The sequence below is a fragment of the Myotis myotis genome, unplaced genomic scaffold, assembly GCF_014108235.1.
Source record: "Myotis myotis isolate mMyoMyo1 unplaced genomic scaffold, mMyoMyo1.p scaffold_m19_p_16, whole genome shotgun sequence".
In the NCBI taxonomy this organism is placed as follows: Eukaryota; Metazoa; Chordata; class Mammalia; order Chiroptera; family Vespertilionidae; genus Myotis; species Myotis myotis.
Genome location: NW_023416320.1, coordinates 39,836,865 through 39,856,020, shown reverse-complemented (window position 1 = coordinate 39,856,020; position 19,156 = coordinate 39,836,865). Strand labels below are relative to the sequence as shown.

Here is a 19,156-nt window from a genome sequence, read left to right as displayed (position 1 = left end):
GCACGCGGCCGCGCCTGCATCGCCAGGTGGGGACTGTCGCGCGTCCCTGGGGACACTCGCCCTCCCCGCCCGCATCCCCTCGCGCGAGCACACGCGCGCCCCGCGCCCCCACCGGAGCAGCGGCCGCCCCGGGGCGGGGGGCAGGGCTCGGCGGGGCGGGCGGGGCGGGCGGGGCGGGCCCGGGCGCCCGGGGAGGGGACAGGGGCGGGCGCGGGGCGGCGCCCGGCTCACGTGGGCGGGCGGGAGCAGCTGAAGGTCCGCTCCGGAGCCGGGGCTGTCCTCTCGCGCGCGGCGCTGGCCAGGGCGGCGGCGGTGAAGGAGGAGGAGGAGAGGGAGGAGGAGGAGGAGGAGGAAGGCGGCGGTGGCGGCGCCGGCGAAAGCGGAGGGGAGGACGGGGGCGGCGTCGGACTGGAGCCGAGCGGCGGCGCGAGCTGCCCGGGGCGCTGTCGTGCGCTCGCCCGCCGGGCCCCCACCCCCGAGCTACACCCTGCCGTGCCCAGCTCTGCCCGCGCTCGTGCCCCCGCGGGGAGCGCGCCGGGGCTGCCCCCCGAATGACGGGCGGAAGGTTCGACTTCGACGATGGCGGCACCTACTGCGGCGGCTGGGAGGAGGGCAAGGCGCACGGGCATGGCATCTGCACGGGGCCCAAGGGCCAGGGCGAGTACTCGGGCTCCTGGTCGCACGGCTTCGAGGTGGTCGGCGGCTACACCTGGCCCAGCGGCAACACCTACCAGGGCTACTGGGCGCAGGGCAAGCGGCACGGGCTGGGGGTGGAGACGAAGGGCAAGTGGATGTACCGGGGGGAGTGGTCCCATGGTTTCAAGGGGCGCTATGGGGTCCGGCAGAGCCTGTGCACCCCCGCTCGCTACGAGGGGACCTGGAGTAACGGGCTGCAGGACGGGTACGGCGTGGAGACCTACGGGGACGGAGGTGAGCGGCGGCGCGGGGGGCTCGGCCGGCGGGCGCGGGGGCGGCGGGGGGACGGAGACGCACGTGTGCGGAAACCCGCCAAAACACCTGCCCGGCCTCGCACCCGCCTCCCGCGCCCGTGGAGGGTGTGTTGGGACGCAACCGGTGCGAGGGGGGTCGGGGGGGGCGGTCTGACCGGGTCCTGGGCGCGGGCGCCGCGTCCACGCTCGGGGAGGCCAGGCGTGGAGGTACCTGGCGGGCGCCGGGAGGAAACGCCGCCCGCCCGCCCGGGAGGTTGGGCTGCAGCGGGGACGCTGTCACTTGAGCCGTCACATTACGTTCCTGAGCCCTCCCTCTCCCGGCCGGGTTTGAAATCGCCACTCCCCGGGAGTCAGGGCGAGCGCCCGGGCTCGCGAGGCTGGCGGCGGCGGGTGCTGACCGCTCCCGGATTGGTTTCACGAGGAGTCGGATTTCGCTGCCGGTCCTCTAGTCGCCTAAAGATAGCAGGCAGAACCCCATCACTAGGGTGTGGGGGGTGGCGCCTTACTCGGGGCGCGTTGGGAAGCATCCCGGCTAGGGGAGTAGGGGCACCTGACGCACGCACGCAGGTGCAGCTCGGAGGGTGTGGTGTTTGGTTACTAGTTTTCATTCGGTTCCTGAAGTGTTGGTGTTTGGTCCAAAGAACGGGAGTCTTTGTTGAGCCGGAGCTGCATGGACTAGTCGCTAGGAAAACATTTTAGAAACGAACAAGGAACTCTAGGTTTTAAAAAATACAATTGAGCGATAGCGTCCGGATAGTCGTTAAGTTAGCAGCTGCTTTACTCCTGAGAATGGCAGTGCCCGAAACTGATTTGCACAAAAGTGCATGACCTGAACAGTATGCTGGCGAACAAAACAGGGTGAACCAAACTCACCTTACTGTAATATTTACTATATACTTGCAAAAGAATTTATGTGTATGCACAGCAGACTTGCTTTTTTCCATTAGGAAAGGCATACAGGTGTCAGAACCTGATGAATTTCCTTGTTGAGAAAGATGAATAGGTTATGCTTTGGCAAAATACATTTTCTGATAATAAACATAATCGTAGTTCATTGAAAAGGGTTGTAGGAGGCGATGCCATCTTTTGGAGTTATACAGCCCAGAGTGGGAGGATCTTAAAGGGACCCAATTAAAAGTTCCTCCAGCCCAGTGCAACCCCAGTTATGCCGTTGCCTATTAAAAAAAAAAAAAAAAAAAAAAAAAAAAAAGCTTATACAATTTATACACTTCACTTACTCAGAACACGGGCCGTGTTTCAAATGCAAAACAGCAGAATGGTAGGATTTGCTAAAAAGGACATTTTTTTTGGTCCTAAATAAAGGACACGTTTCTCATGGATTAAAAGGAAGGGAAAAAAAATCATTCTTGAATACTTTTATATGGGCTGTTTGAGTCCCAAATTCCACAGTAGTTAATTGGGGCCCTTAAATGTTCTGAATGGGCACAGGGTGCCTTGGTTGGCAGCCCTATCAACATGTTAGCTTGTGATTGGGTTTTATTGGAGGCCCCAGCTCTTCAATATAATTAAATTCCATGCTCGTAAATGGGACACAATATTTATTTTCTTAAATGTGTGCATCATGTTATAACCTTTTAGGAAGGCTGTGGATAGTTCTCTTCAGTTCGGGAGGGTTAAAAATAAATTAGTCTCCTTTTAAAGTTACTACTCATTAAACAAAATCTCTTGGTTTAGAGTATTCATTTTACCTAGTAATCAAAAAATATATATAGCACAGTGAAGGTCTCTGTATGTTTTTTGGAAGCTCAAGGAAGTGTTCAGGTTGACTTTGTGGATAATCTGCCTTCTGTTTAAAATTTTTTAAAAAATTAAAGACCTTAAAATTTGGCATCACCATAAAACAGCAGGTTTTTTTTTTCTACCAAAAAAAAAAAAAATCTAACATGCCACCAATTAAGAAGGGGGGAAAAATACACCTTAAAAATCATGATTGCGAGTTTACTTTGTGGTAGGTGGTTCCCTGCTTTCATTTGTCACTCTTTAATTAGAAAGTCCTTCATCATAAAAGGTAGGGTCTAAGTGGAAGTGTATAACTTACTTTATACGAAGGTTTTGGCCGAAATAGGAATTAATCACTTTCCCTATTGTTACTTCAATTAGCTTGGGGTTTTGTTTTTTTAATTTTATTGCCCTCTGCACAACTAGATGTTTGTCCCTCTACACCCTCTGTCGGACTTAGGGAAAATCTGATTCCATGTATTTTGGGGTGACATTAAGTTAGAGGAGGAAGGAAGTAGTAATTCCATGTGAGAAGTATCATGTGACTTATTAGTGATTTGTGTGTGAAGTGTTGCTGAGTAGAAACCCCTGAATATTACATCAGAATAAATTGGTACTGTACTCATAAAATCCAAGTTGAGGTGCCCAGCATTTTTGGTGCAAATTCTGATCTTCTGTACTTCATTTTTTCCCAACTATCATAAAACTACTGGAAATGTCTAGGAAGACACATTGTTGTTAACGGTATGCACACTTGCACACACCCATCTGTAGCATATAAATGTAAGTTTGCATGCAACGGTCTTCATTTCACTGAAACTCATTCTGAACTAGAGGCCTTCAAAATGGCTCTATCTAGATAATCAGCTCCCAGGTGAAAAAAAATCCTAGAACAGAATTTAAAACCAAGCCCCATGAAAATGAGTCTTACGCTTGTGAAATCTGCATCTATCTTTAAGGAGCCGAGAGGACCTCATTAGCGCTTTAGTTGAGCAGCAAATAAAGAAGTTGAGACCCACCTGCTTCATAAAGAAACAGCGACCCTTTTTTCTAGTTTCACCAACTACACTAAACATATTTTAAACTTCAGATGAACCACTGACAGTTTGGCTGTAAATTGGTTTCTAGCAAACCCACTAAGGAATTCTTCCATAGACTGTGATTTAACAGAATAGGATGGGAATGTGGCCAGCTGTTGGCCTGGCCTTCCCTTACTTGACAGTTAATCAGAATCCTGAACTTTCTAATTAGTGTTGTTGCTGTAGACTGCTTAGGTTTTCAAGCAATACTTCTTGGGAAATTCCAAATATTAGTTCTACTTTTGAGATATCAATTCAAAGGAACTAGCTGTTGATGTTCTCTCACTGCTAAACATTTGCCAGGATCATATGATTGCGGTTTAAAAGTATAAATACTCTACGTATTCATTCAGACAGCACTCTTGGAAACTTTTCTAGCAAAATTCATTACGTAGGAAAGTTAGAAGGCTATAATCTCAGGATTCCACACTTATTTAAAAGAAACAAAATATTTTAAATAAGGTGGTTTGTTTTAGTCTGTGTAAGTCAGATTGTATACATTTTATCCTAGAATTTAAATTGTATCTACATTGTAGATACAATCTAAATTGTATCTACATAGGCAAATGTCAAAATTGACATTTCCTGATAATTCCGTTTTCCTCTCTGTTAAGGTGGCGACGTTTGAAGATGGCTAGTATTCAGTAGGAAGTTTCTTTCCTTAAAATGTTCTATGTGACTGGTCCTGCCCTTTGGGGTTTACCCTTAGAGAAGGCTCTTGCCCAACTACCTCCTCAGAAGGGCCTAGATGTCCAGTTAAGACTTTCACATCTACCAGCATATGACATTCTCAGTACCAGACCTATTTCATATTTCACTGTTGCCCTGCTATTATCTGTTTACTAGTATAACAGAATGAACAGAAAGAGGAGGTCATCTTGAAATTGGTCCAAAGTTTTTATTTGGGGGCCATTGTGGTTTTAACTTTTAAGTGCAGCCCTTGTTGACACAATGACATAAAACCACTAGCATTTTTGTTCAGAATTTTGAAATGAAATGCATGCCACACGATGGACATCTGATGTGGCAATTTAAAATGAAAAATGCTTCAAGGTAGCTCTATGAAATCAGAAACAAGGAGGTCAAGACAGACCGTCATAATGATTCATTTTCCGTGATCCTGTGAATTGTTATGAATACAGAAGTAATTGCATCTTAAAATTTCCACATAGCTTTGTTTGGGGAGGTACTATAATTTATTTTTTATTACTTTGTATAAATGAGCTATAATGTGGTATTCAAATGGTTTATTTTTTTTCAATTATAGCTTACATTCAATATTATTTTGTATTAATTTCAGGTATAGGGTTAGTGGTTAGACAATCATATTTTACAAAGTGTTCTCGCCCTCTTCCCCCCTCCCCCCCCCCCATATTTCCAGGGGAGGTCCTATAATTTAAATTTTGCTGTTACTGAAAGGAAATGGCCTTGATTTTGAAAAGAAAAATTTAAATTCGCTAATTTTAACATTCATTTCTTCCTAAGAATATTTACAACTCTGTACCAGGTTATTTTTTAAAATGTGCCTTTGCTAATTTATTTAATAGAAAGCCTAACTGAACATAAATGCTTTAGATTAGAGGTTATCCTCTTCCTGAAAAGGCATAATATTCATTGAAAAAGTGATCTGGTATCAAAGTTTTAAGACATCTTTGCTCTAAGATGAATTCCATAATGTTAAAAATGGGAGGTTTCCTTTGGCCTTATCTCAGTTTTTCTGGGGATAAATAGTGTATTCTTTTTCGCCATCATAGCTGTTTACTATAAAGTTATCAAACACCTACAGACTACAAACCACACAAGCCGTGAGTCTAGAAATGTTGTGTTCTCTTGGGATAATTCCTGCCCTCAGGGTGCTTCTAGTCCATGCAGTGGCATGGGCTAGGAAATCGGATGGCCTGGAGAAAGCAGAAATTTGGCAAGTAATACAGGATAAACCTTTTTTTTTAATATATATATTTTTTAACTATAATTGACATATGTTCCTTTCAGGTGTACAGCATAATGACTCCATATTTGTGTATCTTGTGAAATGATCACCGTAATAAGTCTAGTTCAGTGGTCGGCAAACTGCGGCTCGCGAGCCACATGCGGCTCTTTGGCCCCTTGAGTGTGGCTCTTCAACAAAATACCATGGGCGGGCGCGCATGTATAGTGAGATTGAAACTTCGTGGCCCATGCGCAAAAGTCAGTATTTTGTGGAAGAGCCACACTCAAGGGGCCAAAGAGCCGCATGTGGCTCACGAGCCGCAGTTTGCCAACCACTGGTCTAGTTCACATCTATGTTATAACCTTTCCACCTGGAAGTAGAAGATGTTAAAACAAATTGCCTATTTTTTCATGATTGTTCACTATATTCAGGATATATAGTGTTTTTGTCAAATCACTGTTAGCTCAAAAACTTTTACCCAAATTTAAGTAATAATCCTAAATATTAAAGTTTTCCTCACCCCCTCAAAATGGTGAACATGGTAGAAAGAAAATTTAAGACAGTTTGTTGGTTGACCCATACCTTAATAATTTTAGGTCTTCAATCATGTTGGAATGTTATACCAACAGACCCAAGAGTCATTTGTAGAGTTTTTCAGCTAAATTAGGGTCATTAGTAGTAAAATTAGAATAAAATGCACAAGTAGAACTCATTTCATCTTCTATGGCACTGCCTTTCTAAGAGGAATTTCTTTTTATTTTATTTTTTACTTTTTAAAAATTAAAAAAAATTCCATTACGGTTACCATTCCATATTAGTTGTAGGCGTACAGCACAGTAGGTTAGACATTTATATAACCTACGAAGGTCAGAGGGATTTCTGCTGTGTTCATTTCAGGGTGAAAAGTTGGTTTCCAGTGAGCACTCTCGAAAGTACTGGTTCTGTCTGACACTGGCCTAAATTTTTAGATGAAAAGCAAAATGGACCAGACTATTGGAAAATCCTATACAGTTCCCAAAAGGCAAATAGACACCGTTACAGCACGGGGATTCCCAAATGAAAGGGGTCCCTTCGCCTGGGGAGGCGATGGGATGTGACCTTGGGCCCTGTGCGCCTGGCTGTCCAAGCCCACAGCGGCCCTGGCCAGGCTCACGGGCCCTCCCCCCCCCATTCACCCTGTGCTTTGGTCTCTCCCAGGCACCTACCAGGGCCAGTGGGCCGGCGGCATGCGGCACGGCTACGGAGTGCGCCAGAGCGTGCCCTACGGCATGGCCACGGTGATCCGCTCGCCCCTGCGCACCTCGCTGGCCTCGCTGCGCAGCGAGCAGAGCAACGGCAGCGTCCTCCACGACGCGGCGGCCGCCGCCGACACCCCCGCCGGCACCCGGGGCGGCTTCGTGCTCAACTTCCAAGCCGACGCCGAGCTCGCGGGCAAGAAGAAGGGCGGCCTCTTCCGCCGGGGCTCGCTCCTCGGCAGCATGAAGATCCGCAAATCCGAGTCCAAGTCTTCCATCTCCAGCAAGCGCAGCTCGGTCCGCAGCGACGCGGCCATGAGCCGAATCAGCTCCAGCGACGCCAACTCCACCATCAGCTTCGGCGACGTCGATTGCGATTTTTGCCCCGTGGAGGACCACGTGGACGCCACCACCACGGAAACCTACATGGGCGAGTGGAGGAACGACAAGCGCAACGGCTTCGGCATCAGCGAGCGCTCCAACGGCATGAAGTACGAGGGCGAGTGGGTCAACAACAAGAGGCATGGCTACGGCTGCACCCTGTTTCCCGACGGCTCCAAGGAAGAGGGGAAATACAAAAATAATGTTCTGGTCCGTGGAATAAGGAAGCAGCTCATACCGATCAGAAACACAAAAACTCGGGAGAAGGTGGACAGAGCCATCGAAGGCGCGCAAAGGGCAGCTGCCATGGCGAGAACCAAAGTGGAAATAGCCAATTCAAGGTATGTAAGCGCAGCGTGCCGGGCCTGCCGGGTCGGGTCGTGCCATGTCAATTTGTTTGTCAGTCTGTTGGTGACATCGCCAATAGGTCCTACCACTGCCGGAACCAAAGGTGGCAAGTGATTAAGCCCAATAGAGTCAGAGTCAGAAATGTCCCTGCGGTGTTCTGAAACTTTCCATCATCCAAAAACGTTGAAGGTACATTGAGGTCCCCTTCCTGCTCCCTGATCCTGACTGTGATGGAGTTCACCCAGGCCCTGTGTTTGTTTTCCGAGTCCAGAAAGTGATACATCTTTTCGAAATACTACCATGGAGAGCAGGGTGCTTCCACATGGAAATATACCTGGTATAGATGAGTCCCTTTATCCTAATATGTCAGTTCTAAGTGTTTACAGCTCCTCCTGTAGAATTATCCTAATTTATAAAATTCAGGTTCTGTTTTCTGAAGCCTTTTAGGTGGCATTGGTTTTGAGAAAGCCACCAAGATCTAGACTGGCAGAAGTTTGGAAGGTACATGACAAAATCAAGCGTGCCTTCTTGAAAACAACATGGGAGAGGCAGAGGCACGAAGGCTCCCAGAAATCGCCTCATTCTATGCAGGAAAGATTAGATCACTGTGTATTAAAAGGAAGGGGGGCGGGGAACCTGCCATGGACAGATGGGACTGTCAGTGCGCCAAGGTTGGGAGAAAGTAGAGCAGTAGAGACAGGCTGGAGTGAGGAGGAGAAGGTGGGTGAATAATAGATTGAGAAGTAGGGTGGATGTGGGCACAGAAGGTCTATGTACTTGAAGTTTTACCATTAATAGCTGGGTTCAGGGACCCAACGAGAAGGATGGAGAAATCTGTTGGGAATAGAATTTTATGAAGGATGGATGTCATGTTAGACACAAAAGAAAAAGGGACAGTTGTAATTGGAAATATTTATTTTTTAGCCTTATTTCCGTGGGTACTGAGGGACCACAGTTGTGTGTGACTTGAAGCAGACATTTAGCATAGAATATTAACAATGCATTTACTGTCCATAGAAGTAAACCTCCTTTGAAACCACAAAATATCATCATGTCTTTTGGTTTTTATTCTTAGCATTGAATGAATGCACCCCACCTTTTTTTTTTTTTTTGGTTGAAACATGAAAATTCTGATATTTGAACTTTTTCATGTGGCAATTTCATATACTTCCAGACCTATACAGCTTGTGTGTGTGGTGTGTTTGTTTGTTTTTTAATATCCCTATTCTATGGCTACTATACTTCTGAGTGTCTGAAACACTGCTTGGCAAATGGGAGATTTTGCATTATTTATAGCAGGGATGGGAAACGTCCCGCCCTCAGGCCGTATAAGGCACACGAAATCAGTTGGTCTGGCCCTGCCAAGGCATTAGGGGTGAGTTAACTAAATGTCCGACCAACTATAGCAGGCTAATTTTTAAGTTGATCATTTTGTATGGCCCTCGAATGATGTTATAAATATCTAAATGGCCCTTGGCAGAAAAAAGGTTCTCTGCCCCTGATTTATAGAGTCCTATTCTAATATTAAAAGTTTTTGAAGGTTTCCATTGCATCTCCAATCAATTCTCATTTAAAGTTAGTATTTCTTGTTACTCGGCACAAACTTTTATGGGAGGTCTCGCCTGTCTTCACTGCCACGCATCTTCTATTTTAGATCTTGGTTTTCTCTGATCACCAAGCAGTGTATCTATCTGCTTTTCCATTTGCTTTGTCGATAGGATGTTTGCCACACATGATCTTGCTGGCTTCCCTGGTCCTCGGCTAACTTTAAAACCAGTCATACACCTAGTCTGAAATTTCAAGCACACTCCTGGATTCTTCCATTTTAGTTCCACCTTACAACCTAGTGCCATTGTGGAGGCAGTTCAGTCTTGCCTGATGGAAAGTAAGCCATGCAGGACACTCTGGCATCAAAGACGTTTTTATGCTTTCTGTGACTACTGAGTTTATGATTAGTTTATATTGGAGGAATCTACATAACGAAAGTGAACCACTTGCAAATACAAAGCTGATCTGTGATTATACTAGTATCATAAAACTCTTACCCAAGTCCTAGCCATGCCCTCTCTGCTGGAAGTCTTGTGGGAGTGCTATTATGTAGTCCGGGAATACTGTGTTATACAGTTTATAATCCAGAGTTCTTTAGCTTAAGATGTTACACTTTGCACTAGTTAACTTCATAAAAGACTTTATTTAGCTTTTCAAAAAGGCTTGGTCCATTATGCTCACAGTCACAGGGCAAATGCTGCTCGATTCCACTTATGAAAGTATGGAAGGTGCCCAAACTCATGGAAACAGAGGGAGAAGGTGGTTGCCAGGGGCTTGAGGGAGGGGGACGTGGGAAGGTGGGGTTCAACAGGTATAAAGTTTCAGTTGAGCAAGAAGAAGAGTTCTAGAGGGCTGTGCACAGCATTGTGTCTGCAGTTGACAATATGCTAGTGTGCACTTACTGTGTGTTAATAGGGTAGATCTCATGTTAAGCCTTCTTACCAGAATAAAAAAAATACTCTTTGGATGATACACTAAACCAAAAATGCCCACTCAGTGAACCCTTTTATTTTACGTACTTTCACTGTTGTAGTCCCCATTGCTTTAATGACTACTTCAGATACTGAGCTTTGTAACTCGTCTTGGTAGGAAGTAGCTGAAGGACTGGCATTCACCCTGTACTAGCTCTGAGTTTAGTGTTCTACCTTCTTATAAAACTTTTTTTAAAAGGAGGGTGGCAGCTTCTTTTAAGTTCTTGGAGATCACTGCCTGGGGAGGCCTCCTAGCTGTCTGACTGTCATAACCCTGGCTCTAGAGCAGCGGTTCTCAACCTGTGGGCCGCGACCCCTCTGGGGGTCGAACGACCCTTTCACAGGGGTCGCCTAAGACCATCAGAAAACACATATATGATTACATATTGTTTTTGTGATTAATCACTATGCTTTAACTATGTTCAATTTGTAACAATGAAATTGGGGGTCACCACAACATGAGGAACTGTATTAAAGGGTCACGGCATTAGGAAGGTTGAGAACCACTGCTCTAGAGGATGGAAACAGATGGTGACAGGACGGGAGAGCCAGCCTACAGCAGTGACAGCCTTAGGCCTTTGCTTGCACTACCTTCATTTTATCAGATTAGAAGAAAGAGAAAGTGGGAGATGGGAGTGGCCAGCCCCACTGGAGCTAGGGCAGGGTGGGCAAACTTTTTGACTCGAGGGCCACAATGGGTTCTTAAACTGGACCGGAAGGCCGGAACAAAAGCATGGATGGAGTGTTTGTGTGAACTAATATAAATTCAAAGTAAACATCATTACATAAAAGGGTACGGTCTTTTTTTTTTTTTTTTAGTTTTATTCATTTCAAACGGGCCAGATCCGGCCCGCGGGACGTAGTTTGCCCACGGCTGAGCTAGAGGGATGCATGGCTGCGAGCTCCCAGAACTAGAGCGAAGTGTCCGGGAAGGGACAGGCCAGCCTGCTGTGCGGGGCTGTGTCCTCCCGTTAGCAGGATGTGGGCTCTCAGTGCCCCAGCAGGTGGTAACAGCCACACCTAAGCAGGTAGTGCCAGGAGGGAGCCTTGTGTGGTCCCCTGTTCTGCTGGGGCCCCAGCCATAGCTACAGGGGAGGGGCAGAGCAACCAGGTAGAGGGTGGAGGGCCTCAAGCTCAAGGTCTGGTGCACAGGTGAGCTGGCTGCATCTGCTCCCAGAACTCGAGTCTGGGTTCTGTGTTTTCCAATTTTCGACTTCAACATAAAAAATGACGTCGTTTGAAAAAATCCTTCAGGAAAGGTATATTTCCCATACCTTTCTTTAACATATTACTATCTGATACCACTCTCCCCCTGCCCTCCGTGCTCAGAATGACTCGGCCACGACAGCTTCCCTTTGGCTCAAGGACTTGGTTGAGCCCTTCCCACTGCCTGGCCCTTGCCTGGCTCCCGGGCCTCCCGCAGGCTGCTCCGTCCTCAGGTTTAGGCTCAAAGTCTCTTCTTCACTGAGAGTCTCTTCAACTCCACACCCTCCCACCCCACTGCCATCCCCGCGGTCTCAAGCCCCCACTGGCCTACGTTGTCACTTTATTTCAGCCTGTTTGTTTAATAGCTCTTTCTCCAACGAGGTCAGAAAGCCAGGCTGCAGGCAGCTTTGCTCACCTCTGTATGCCCAGCCGCTGGCTTGGATCAGGGCACTTCCCTAAGGCCCCGAGTAAATATTTGATGAACGAGTGAATTAAATCCTCACTGCTTAGGGTCTGAACACGGCCAGTGTTTCTAATTCCGTGCTGCTGGACATGTATAAGTCACCGTTTTAAGAAAAGAAGCATCATGCTCATAATTCATCAGGCTCTACTCTAACTGTAGTCAAGGAAGTGCAGAAGATGTGGGAGGGTGAGTTGCAGGTACCCTTTCCTTTAATGAAGTCGACATCATTAAAGTGTCATAACTAAGGCAGGGCCAGGAAATGAGAGCTTCAGGTTAAGCCAAACTGTTATCACCATTCTTCATAGGTGTGAGCCGGCCCAGCAATACATGCGCGTACTTCCTGTGAGCAGATAGGGAGACTCCAAAAAGTCATCCTACTTAACTGTCACAGCATTAGTTCATCTTGCATATTGGACATCACCAACATATGTGAGAAGTCAGGACAGGAGAGCTTGCTGCCTTTCCAAAATCAAAGTCTGCTGCGTGTGCCGCTGGCTTATTTTTCCTCTTGAGAGATTTTTCTGGTCTTGCCTCTTTAGGGTCATATTTTTAATGATCCTCAATAGAACAGTCCCTCGCAGATTGCTTGACTCGATTCGTACTTCACTTATTAGTCATTAAAACCCAAGGGCAGGCGTGAGTCAGTGCACATTGTGGATCCCAGTGGAACTTCCTACCACCAGGAACAAGCTTCACCTCCGCCAAGTGGTTGGGAAGGGCAAGGAATTTGAAAGTCTTTGACTCTGTTGGACAGAAGGATTCTCTTTCTCTTTTGCAAATCAAAATTATAGTTTACATCCTGTCTGTCTTTCTTTCCTGTCTTGGGGTCATATCAGATCTTTGAAAACAATTTTGGATCACCTCTTCCGTGAACTTTTTGTTTCTTCTCCTGGGGCTCTGGTTCATTCTCAATTATTAGCATAAGTCATTTTTGCAGGAAGGTACGTCCTTGTAATGCCTAGCAAGTCATTTTAATGAAAACGCTGTTAAACGGGTAAAGAAATTTCGAAAGGAAATTACCTAAAATGTGGGAATTTACAGCTCACGAGAGTGTTAATTATTTTCTGTAGCTGTGCCGCCTGTGTTCTTCCATCTCTGCCTTTCTTCCTGTCACCTGTTATCCCAGCCCCTCTCCACACTAATCCCAAAGGCTCGGTTAAAACACTCAGACGCTGAGTTGCAGGCAAGTCACCAGGAACGAGGACTGATGCTTGCCTCTTTCTTCACAGGAGGGTTGCTGTAAGAGTTGAATGAGAGAGTGGGTGTCACAGGGCTTTGTAAACTGTAAATCACTATATAGAGTTAATGTTTCCGAAAGCACGTCGACCCTGCAAGTACCAGTCCCCAAAGTGAAAGCTGATAGACCAAGAAGTCAGACTGGGATGGAGGTGGAGTGGCGGGGGAGGAAGGGAAGGCAGGCTTGGGAAGCAGAAAGAGGGATAAATAAAAGGAAAGGAGTTAACCCCCCAAGCTTGACCACTGTGTGCAGACATGAGGACTCACCCCCTTCCCAGCCTCAGGTCTGGGTGAAGTCAGTATACTGTCAACAGGCAATTCTGATTTTTAAGACGAAAGAAAATGCACAGGGAAATGGCAGATGTATTTCTTTCAAGCTACCCTGGGGCACTATTCTGAAGACAGTATAGGAAAATAATGGTTTTTCTCTTTCGAGCGTTTCGGTGTATTAGTGTGGGTCACCAGTATCCTTGATGTGTGCTATCCTTTTTGTATTGCACATAAAAATCTTAGACACATATTTCTCCTCTTCGCCCACGAGCACCCATTTCCCATGCCGAGAGCGAGGAACCTGCTGCAATTTCCTCCCGTTCTTCTCCAGGCTGTTTCAAGAAAGTCGCGCTTCTCCGTACCAAAGGCCCCGACGTCTTCATGGGCCGTGTAGTCACTGAGAATCCTCTGCAGGGGTGGACAGAGGGAGCAGCTAAACCAGAAAGATCACCTGGGCCAGCCGCAGCTCCGTCCCACCCCCAGCAGAGGGGAGTCAAGCTAGGATAGCATCGTCCCCAGAGTCCTGGCTGGGGAACAGAGAGAAACTCCTGGCCCAGCCCCTGTCCTCCAACTCTGATCTCTATCACCTCGCCGTTCCGCAGGTCATTGCACAGCACATGGGAACACGCTGTGTTATGAGAACTTTGTAAGACGCCCGAGGCTATCTTGTGGCTAAATATCTCTCTTTAAAAAACTCTTCGTCCAGCCCTTCCAAGTCCAGGCCCATTCAGAAACGGTGCAGCGTTGAGGTGGCCTGTGTTTTAATGATTAACACGGAGGTTCAAGCGGTAGAGATTGAATGGAAATTGGTCTTGGGCCATCATAATGGGAGGCTCACACAGTTTTCCAGACGTTGGGCCCACGATCAACATACTTTTTGAACCCTGACTCAGGTGGGCCTGGCTCTCCACTTCGATTAAACAGAGAGGGCAAGGAGAAGATGCCGTGTGTGGTGTGGATGGGATAGGAGAGCATGTTCAATTCAGTGCTTGATGAGAACTGGAAAGAAAGGGAGAAGAAAAAAAACTATAATCCAGGGTGCTGATGATAAGCTCGGTTTGGGGACACATGTTGACCTTGTTTTAACTGTAGAAATCTGCATTTATTTCAACAATACAAACTGCAGCAGACCATCTCATTTAGCTCTGAAATACGACATTTTCGTGATTCTGTGAATGGGAAGCATTCAAGCAGCAGTTACATTGTAGTAGAGCTGCATTTGTAATGAAATCCCCCTCCTGTAATGTCTTCCGGAAAGCCAGAGGCACGGTGGCATTTGGGGTCCGTCCCAGGTGCTCCGCATGAATTTGAGCTTTGACCCAGAGAAACTCTGCTTTGGGGCAAGTGTCAAGTTCTGTGTGCATCTAAGGGAGCTGGTGGCCGCCTCCTCCGGGCAGCTGCCAGGCAGCCCAAGCCACCCACTCACAACTTTCCATTATGGATTAAGCTGACTGCCAATCTCACTTCACTCAAGACACCACACTGGACGCTTGCAAGACCAGTGCCTTGCAAATCTTTGAGATGCTTTTCTTATTATAGATGAAATATGAACATTGTGTTTAGGAACAGGATCCAACAAATGCCGAAGGTATTTATGTAAGTCATTCAGCTTTAGTACAACAGCCTCCTGAGAATTAACCAAATAAGCTGTTAATAATGTTGCCCTTCTATCTTAGTTGGTGTTTCCCATTTATTTGGATAATATACTCAGTTCAAAATAAGCTGCTTTATCAGAAATTTAATTAACATGTAAGGAATCAAGACTGCCTCCAAAATAGTGCAACTCTTTGAAGTCCAATCTTCTCAGCATTCCCCCGTGTGCCAAAAGAAACTGACTCAAGCCAAGGAAAACACACTCACTTTCTAGCGTCTTTAAAACAGTCACTTATGCCAGAGCTTAACAAATAATTGTGTGAGTTTTTAAAAACTTTTAAGTAAGGTAAAAATTTTGCTGAATTTTACTGTAGCAGGTCAATCAAATTTTGATCTCGATTGCTTGGCCTAGAAGTCCCCCAATGTTTAACTTTTTGCATCGATGTCAGAGTTTTTTTGAGTTAGTCTGTCAAGATTTCATACATTTGCGTCCATCCATTAGGGCCCGGGTTTGAGCATCCTATGGGAGGCCTGTTAGTCAAAACACGTTGAGATATCCCATAAAAGCTAGAGTTTAGGGTTCAAGAGTCGAAGGGAGGAGCACCAGGTGGCGGGTTTACCTGTCACTGGTTCCCACCCCCTCTTGCTCGTCCCAGTGAATAGAGAATCAGTTCAGCTCTGGACTGATAGATTACCTTGGAAAGATGCAAATGCCCTGGACAGGTGGTACCTTAGCCCTGTCTGTCATCAGTTACATGTTAGTTAGCATTCTGGTTTGGATGCTCAGCCCTTTTGATAAGGTTTGGTTCTTAAACTCAGTGAAACATTGATTTTAATCGCCTCTTTGTGACATTAATTGATTACATACTATGTAAATGTAAAACTGTGATTGGGACCCAGTCCTTCCCATGATAGAGTCTAGTTGGGACAGAGAAAACATTTAATTACCTGTCGGATGATTGGCACCTAGCCGTGAGGTTAGGTAGCCTGTAGGAGGAGCTTAATCATTGCCTGGGGATGGAGGCATGATTTTGCAGGTGGTATCCAACATGAGAACCAAAGGATGTACACCTGTTCTCCAAAAGATGGAGAAGCGTGCCCAGGACAACAGCCCACGTGTATTTGGGCCACTGTAAAATATTGGGCACGGTTGGCAAAGAGTGCAAGGTAGGGGTGTTGAGAGATGAGGTGGAGAAGCAACCTCACTGACCAGTAAGGGGAAGTTTGGACATTATCCTCAAGACAGGGGAGGGCTTTTGGTAGTCTTAAACAGGAATTACCTGGTCAGACTTAGAAAGATCGCTTTGGTTACAGGTAGTATATTAGGGAAGAGTAAGGAGAGAGAGACCTGGAGAAAAATGAAGTCGTGATCTGCTAACTAGCAGGCTAGGGGAGAGTCCATGGGCTGAGCTAAGCGATGGCAGTGACGATGGAAAAAAGCAAATGTTGGGCGAGAGCCTCCCAAGTAGGCTCAATTGGACTTGATGGTTGGTTGAATGCGTGCAGTGGACCTAGAAAAGGAAGCCAGTGTGGTTCTGGATGGCCCACCGAATGGGCGGTGGTCCTGTTGATTCACATACGGACCTGAGAGTAAGGTACGGGTTTAAAGAGGAAGATGAGTTTGCAATGGATTTTTGATTCTTGAATTTTTGAGGTGCTGGCCGCAAAGACAACAGGGAACACGGGCCTAGGATGCAAAAATATTCCCACTAAAGAGATACTTAGGAGGCCAGGAACGGAATTGTATGCAGATGATGTTAGAAACAGCTCTTTTTAAGAAGCACAAATAAAGCAGTTCTCACATTAAGTGACCAGAAATCTGTTGCCTTTGAATAATGCAAGTATCAGAATGTCTGCACTTGAATTTGTGAAATATATGCTTTCGAAGATTTGTGCTGAAGGGACCCATCCAGTGAGCAAGATCCGCTGGCCTGTTTCTTTCTTGGCAACAGAGTAGAGCAGAGTATCACCCTTGCAAATTATTATGCTAAAGAACATCATTTGGCAAACATTTATTTAGTGTCAGCTCTGTCCAAACATGGCAGTAGGCCCTAGGCATACAGAGATGAATCAGAAACAAAACCTGTCATGAAGCACGAATACCCTGCTGATGGGTCAGTAGCGCTTCTCTGCAGCTGGGCAGGTGCTGTGAGCACGGTGGGGCTGCAGGTCAGGGGGACACCACCCCCCTCCACCCCCCAAGTACCTAAGCCAGCCTGGGTGAGCCTGTCACAGACACTGTCTGGGGCTCTTTGCATGAATACCTCAGCCCCAGTCCCTGTTCGTTGCCTAACCCTGTGGTAAGTTCCTCCAGGCCATCGGAGACAGTGTTTCTCCAGGTGCAGCCCACCACCCCCTGCAGCACATCTCAGGGGGTTCCTAAAAATCCCCCCCCCCCAACCCAGTGCTATATTAACCTTTCTCGGGGCAAGGCCCAGAGCTTCCCAGGTTACTCTTAGGCACACTCACGGTCAGTAAGTGTAGCTTGAGTTTTGATAGGAATGAGATCATGAAGCTTTGGCAGCTCATTTTCTACTGATGGCCTTGGGGAGTCTTTAAAGGGATTTGAAGGGAGCCATCAGCCTTTGCGATGGAGTTACAGGGGCCAAGACCCACAGCCTGGTCTGTGGAGGAGAGGATAAAGAACCCAGTCAAGGTCAGTGTGGTAGAGAGGCAAAGGATAAAACTTACAGGAATTGATGAACCAGAAGTGGTAGGTAAGGAATGGAGGCGAATCTAGTGTCTGATATTGCGATGACTCTCAGTAATGTTAGTGAAAATGTTCATTCATTCCAGAACATGGGGGAGTTTTGTCAAGCATATTAAACAAGTAATCTTCTGGGTCTCTTACTCCAGTCCATAAATCCTCACCCAAGGAGTGGGGCTGAGGAAGTGGGCAACTGGGCCCGTTTGTCACAGAAAGTCCAAGTCCGGGCGACATCCCCTCCATTTGTGTGGTTTTTGAAACTGAAGTCACAGGCCAATTCCAGCGATGTTTCTGATGGAAATTAGTCCGTAAGCAAACATAGTGAAACATCGCTGACCATTTACTCTTCCAACTCCAGGTGTGTCCGCAATCAGAGGAGGGTGGACTGAAAGGGACAGTGTCCCCTGTGTCAGTTGTCGGGAACAGAACCCAAATTACCACGGACCAGCCATGTTGAAGGACTCGTAAGGAGCGCAGGTCACCAAGCAATGGCCCCGATCTTCTCAGAGTTACTGTGTACCACGTGCACACTCAGGGCTGCGCTGGGCCTGGAGGGGGAGGGAGGGAGGAAGCCGGGCCCACACCTCCATAAGCTTAGAGCTGCTTGCAGATATCTTACACCCACAGGAAGTAGTTAATAAGAGAGGTCACTGCCGGCCCTTCACTTCCTAGTGCTCTGCCTCGCTCCATGCAGGTTTCCAGAATTCTCTAAATGGTCCGTCTTACAGAAATTGAAAGGGAATAGGTTGACTTGTTCAGAAAGCGCTTTCAAAGACTTTTGATGTAGCTTCTTGGGTGGGTTTTTCTTTTTTCATGTTACTGTACAAAGTTGATAGTAAAAGCATTTTTCAAGATTATCTTATTCTTCTTGCACTTCACTAAATTGGAATAACTTTGAGCCTATTGTTGGAATGATGAGAATCTGATTAAGGAGTGAGCCGTCACTAAGGTTTAATTCCATAAACGAAAATGAGGGAAAGGAAAGCATATTTTGGGATTTTTTTTTTTTCCTTCAGAACCTTCAGTGATGTGTTAATTTTGTGGTGTTAGAGTTGTTACGAAACTTTATTGTTGAGAAGTTTTCTTTAATTACAGTTGCTATATTGGTAACAGTTATAACCGTTCCAGAGCCTCTGCCGTATTTGGTGCCCAATAAGATCTTAAAGATATTTCAAGGGAAATAGAAGGCGTAAGCCAAAAAAGGAAAGAAAAATAAAGTCTCAAATGACCATCCCCCACACGCAGGGTCTGTGTAAACATGTGTGTAGATGAGTCTACGTGAGCATGCGTGCATATGAGTGCTGGCCCTGAAGAAATGCCGAGTAATGAGAAAAAGGAGAAAAATTGGAGACAGCATGAATATGGAGGGGTTCCTAGGATAATTGGTGGGTCTGGTGCCAGATGGAATTGGTCTGGAATGATTTCATAGAGAATTGGAGCCTTGAGCAATATTTTGAAGGGGAGCGAAGGCATGATTTTGTCACAGGGGCAGACGGGGG

At 46.5% G+C, this 19,156-nt stretch overlaps 1 protein-coding gene across 5 annotated transcripts in view; it reads left to right on the top strand.

Moving 5' to 3' along the window:
* Positions 1-306: 306 nt before the first annotated feature.
* Positions 307-19,156, top strand: part of JPH1 (junctophilin 1) — an 86,690-nt gene continuing 67,840 nt past the window's right edge. For 3 of the 5 annotated variants that reach the window (XR_004972527.1, XM_036338563.1, XM_036338562.1), the window contains exons 1-2: positions 307-930; positions 6,897-7,656. Coding sequence is in view for 4 of the 5 variants with exons in the window: in XM_036338563.1 (XP_036194456.1) it covers positions 552-930; positions 6,897-7,656 (1,139 nt within the window). In the remaining variant the exon portion in view is untranslated. The remainder of the gene's footprint in view (positions 931-6,896; positions 7,657-19,156) is intronic. The other 2 variants (XM_036338560.1, XM_036338561.1) reach the window with 1 other exon arrangement.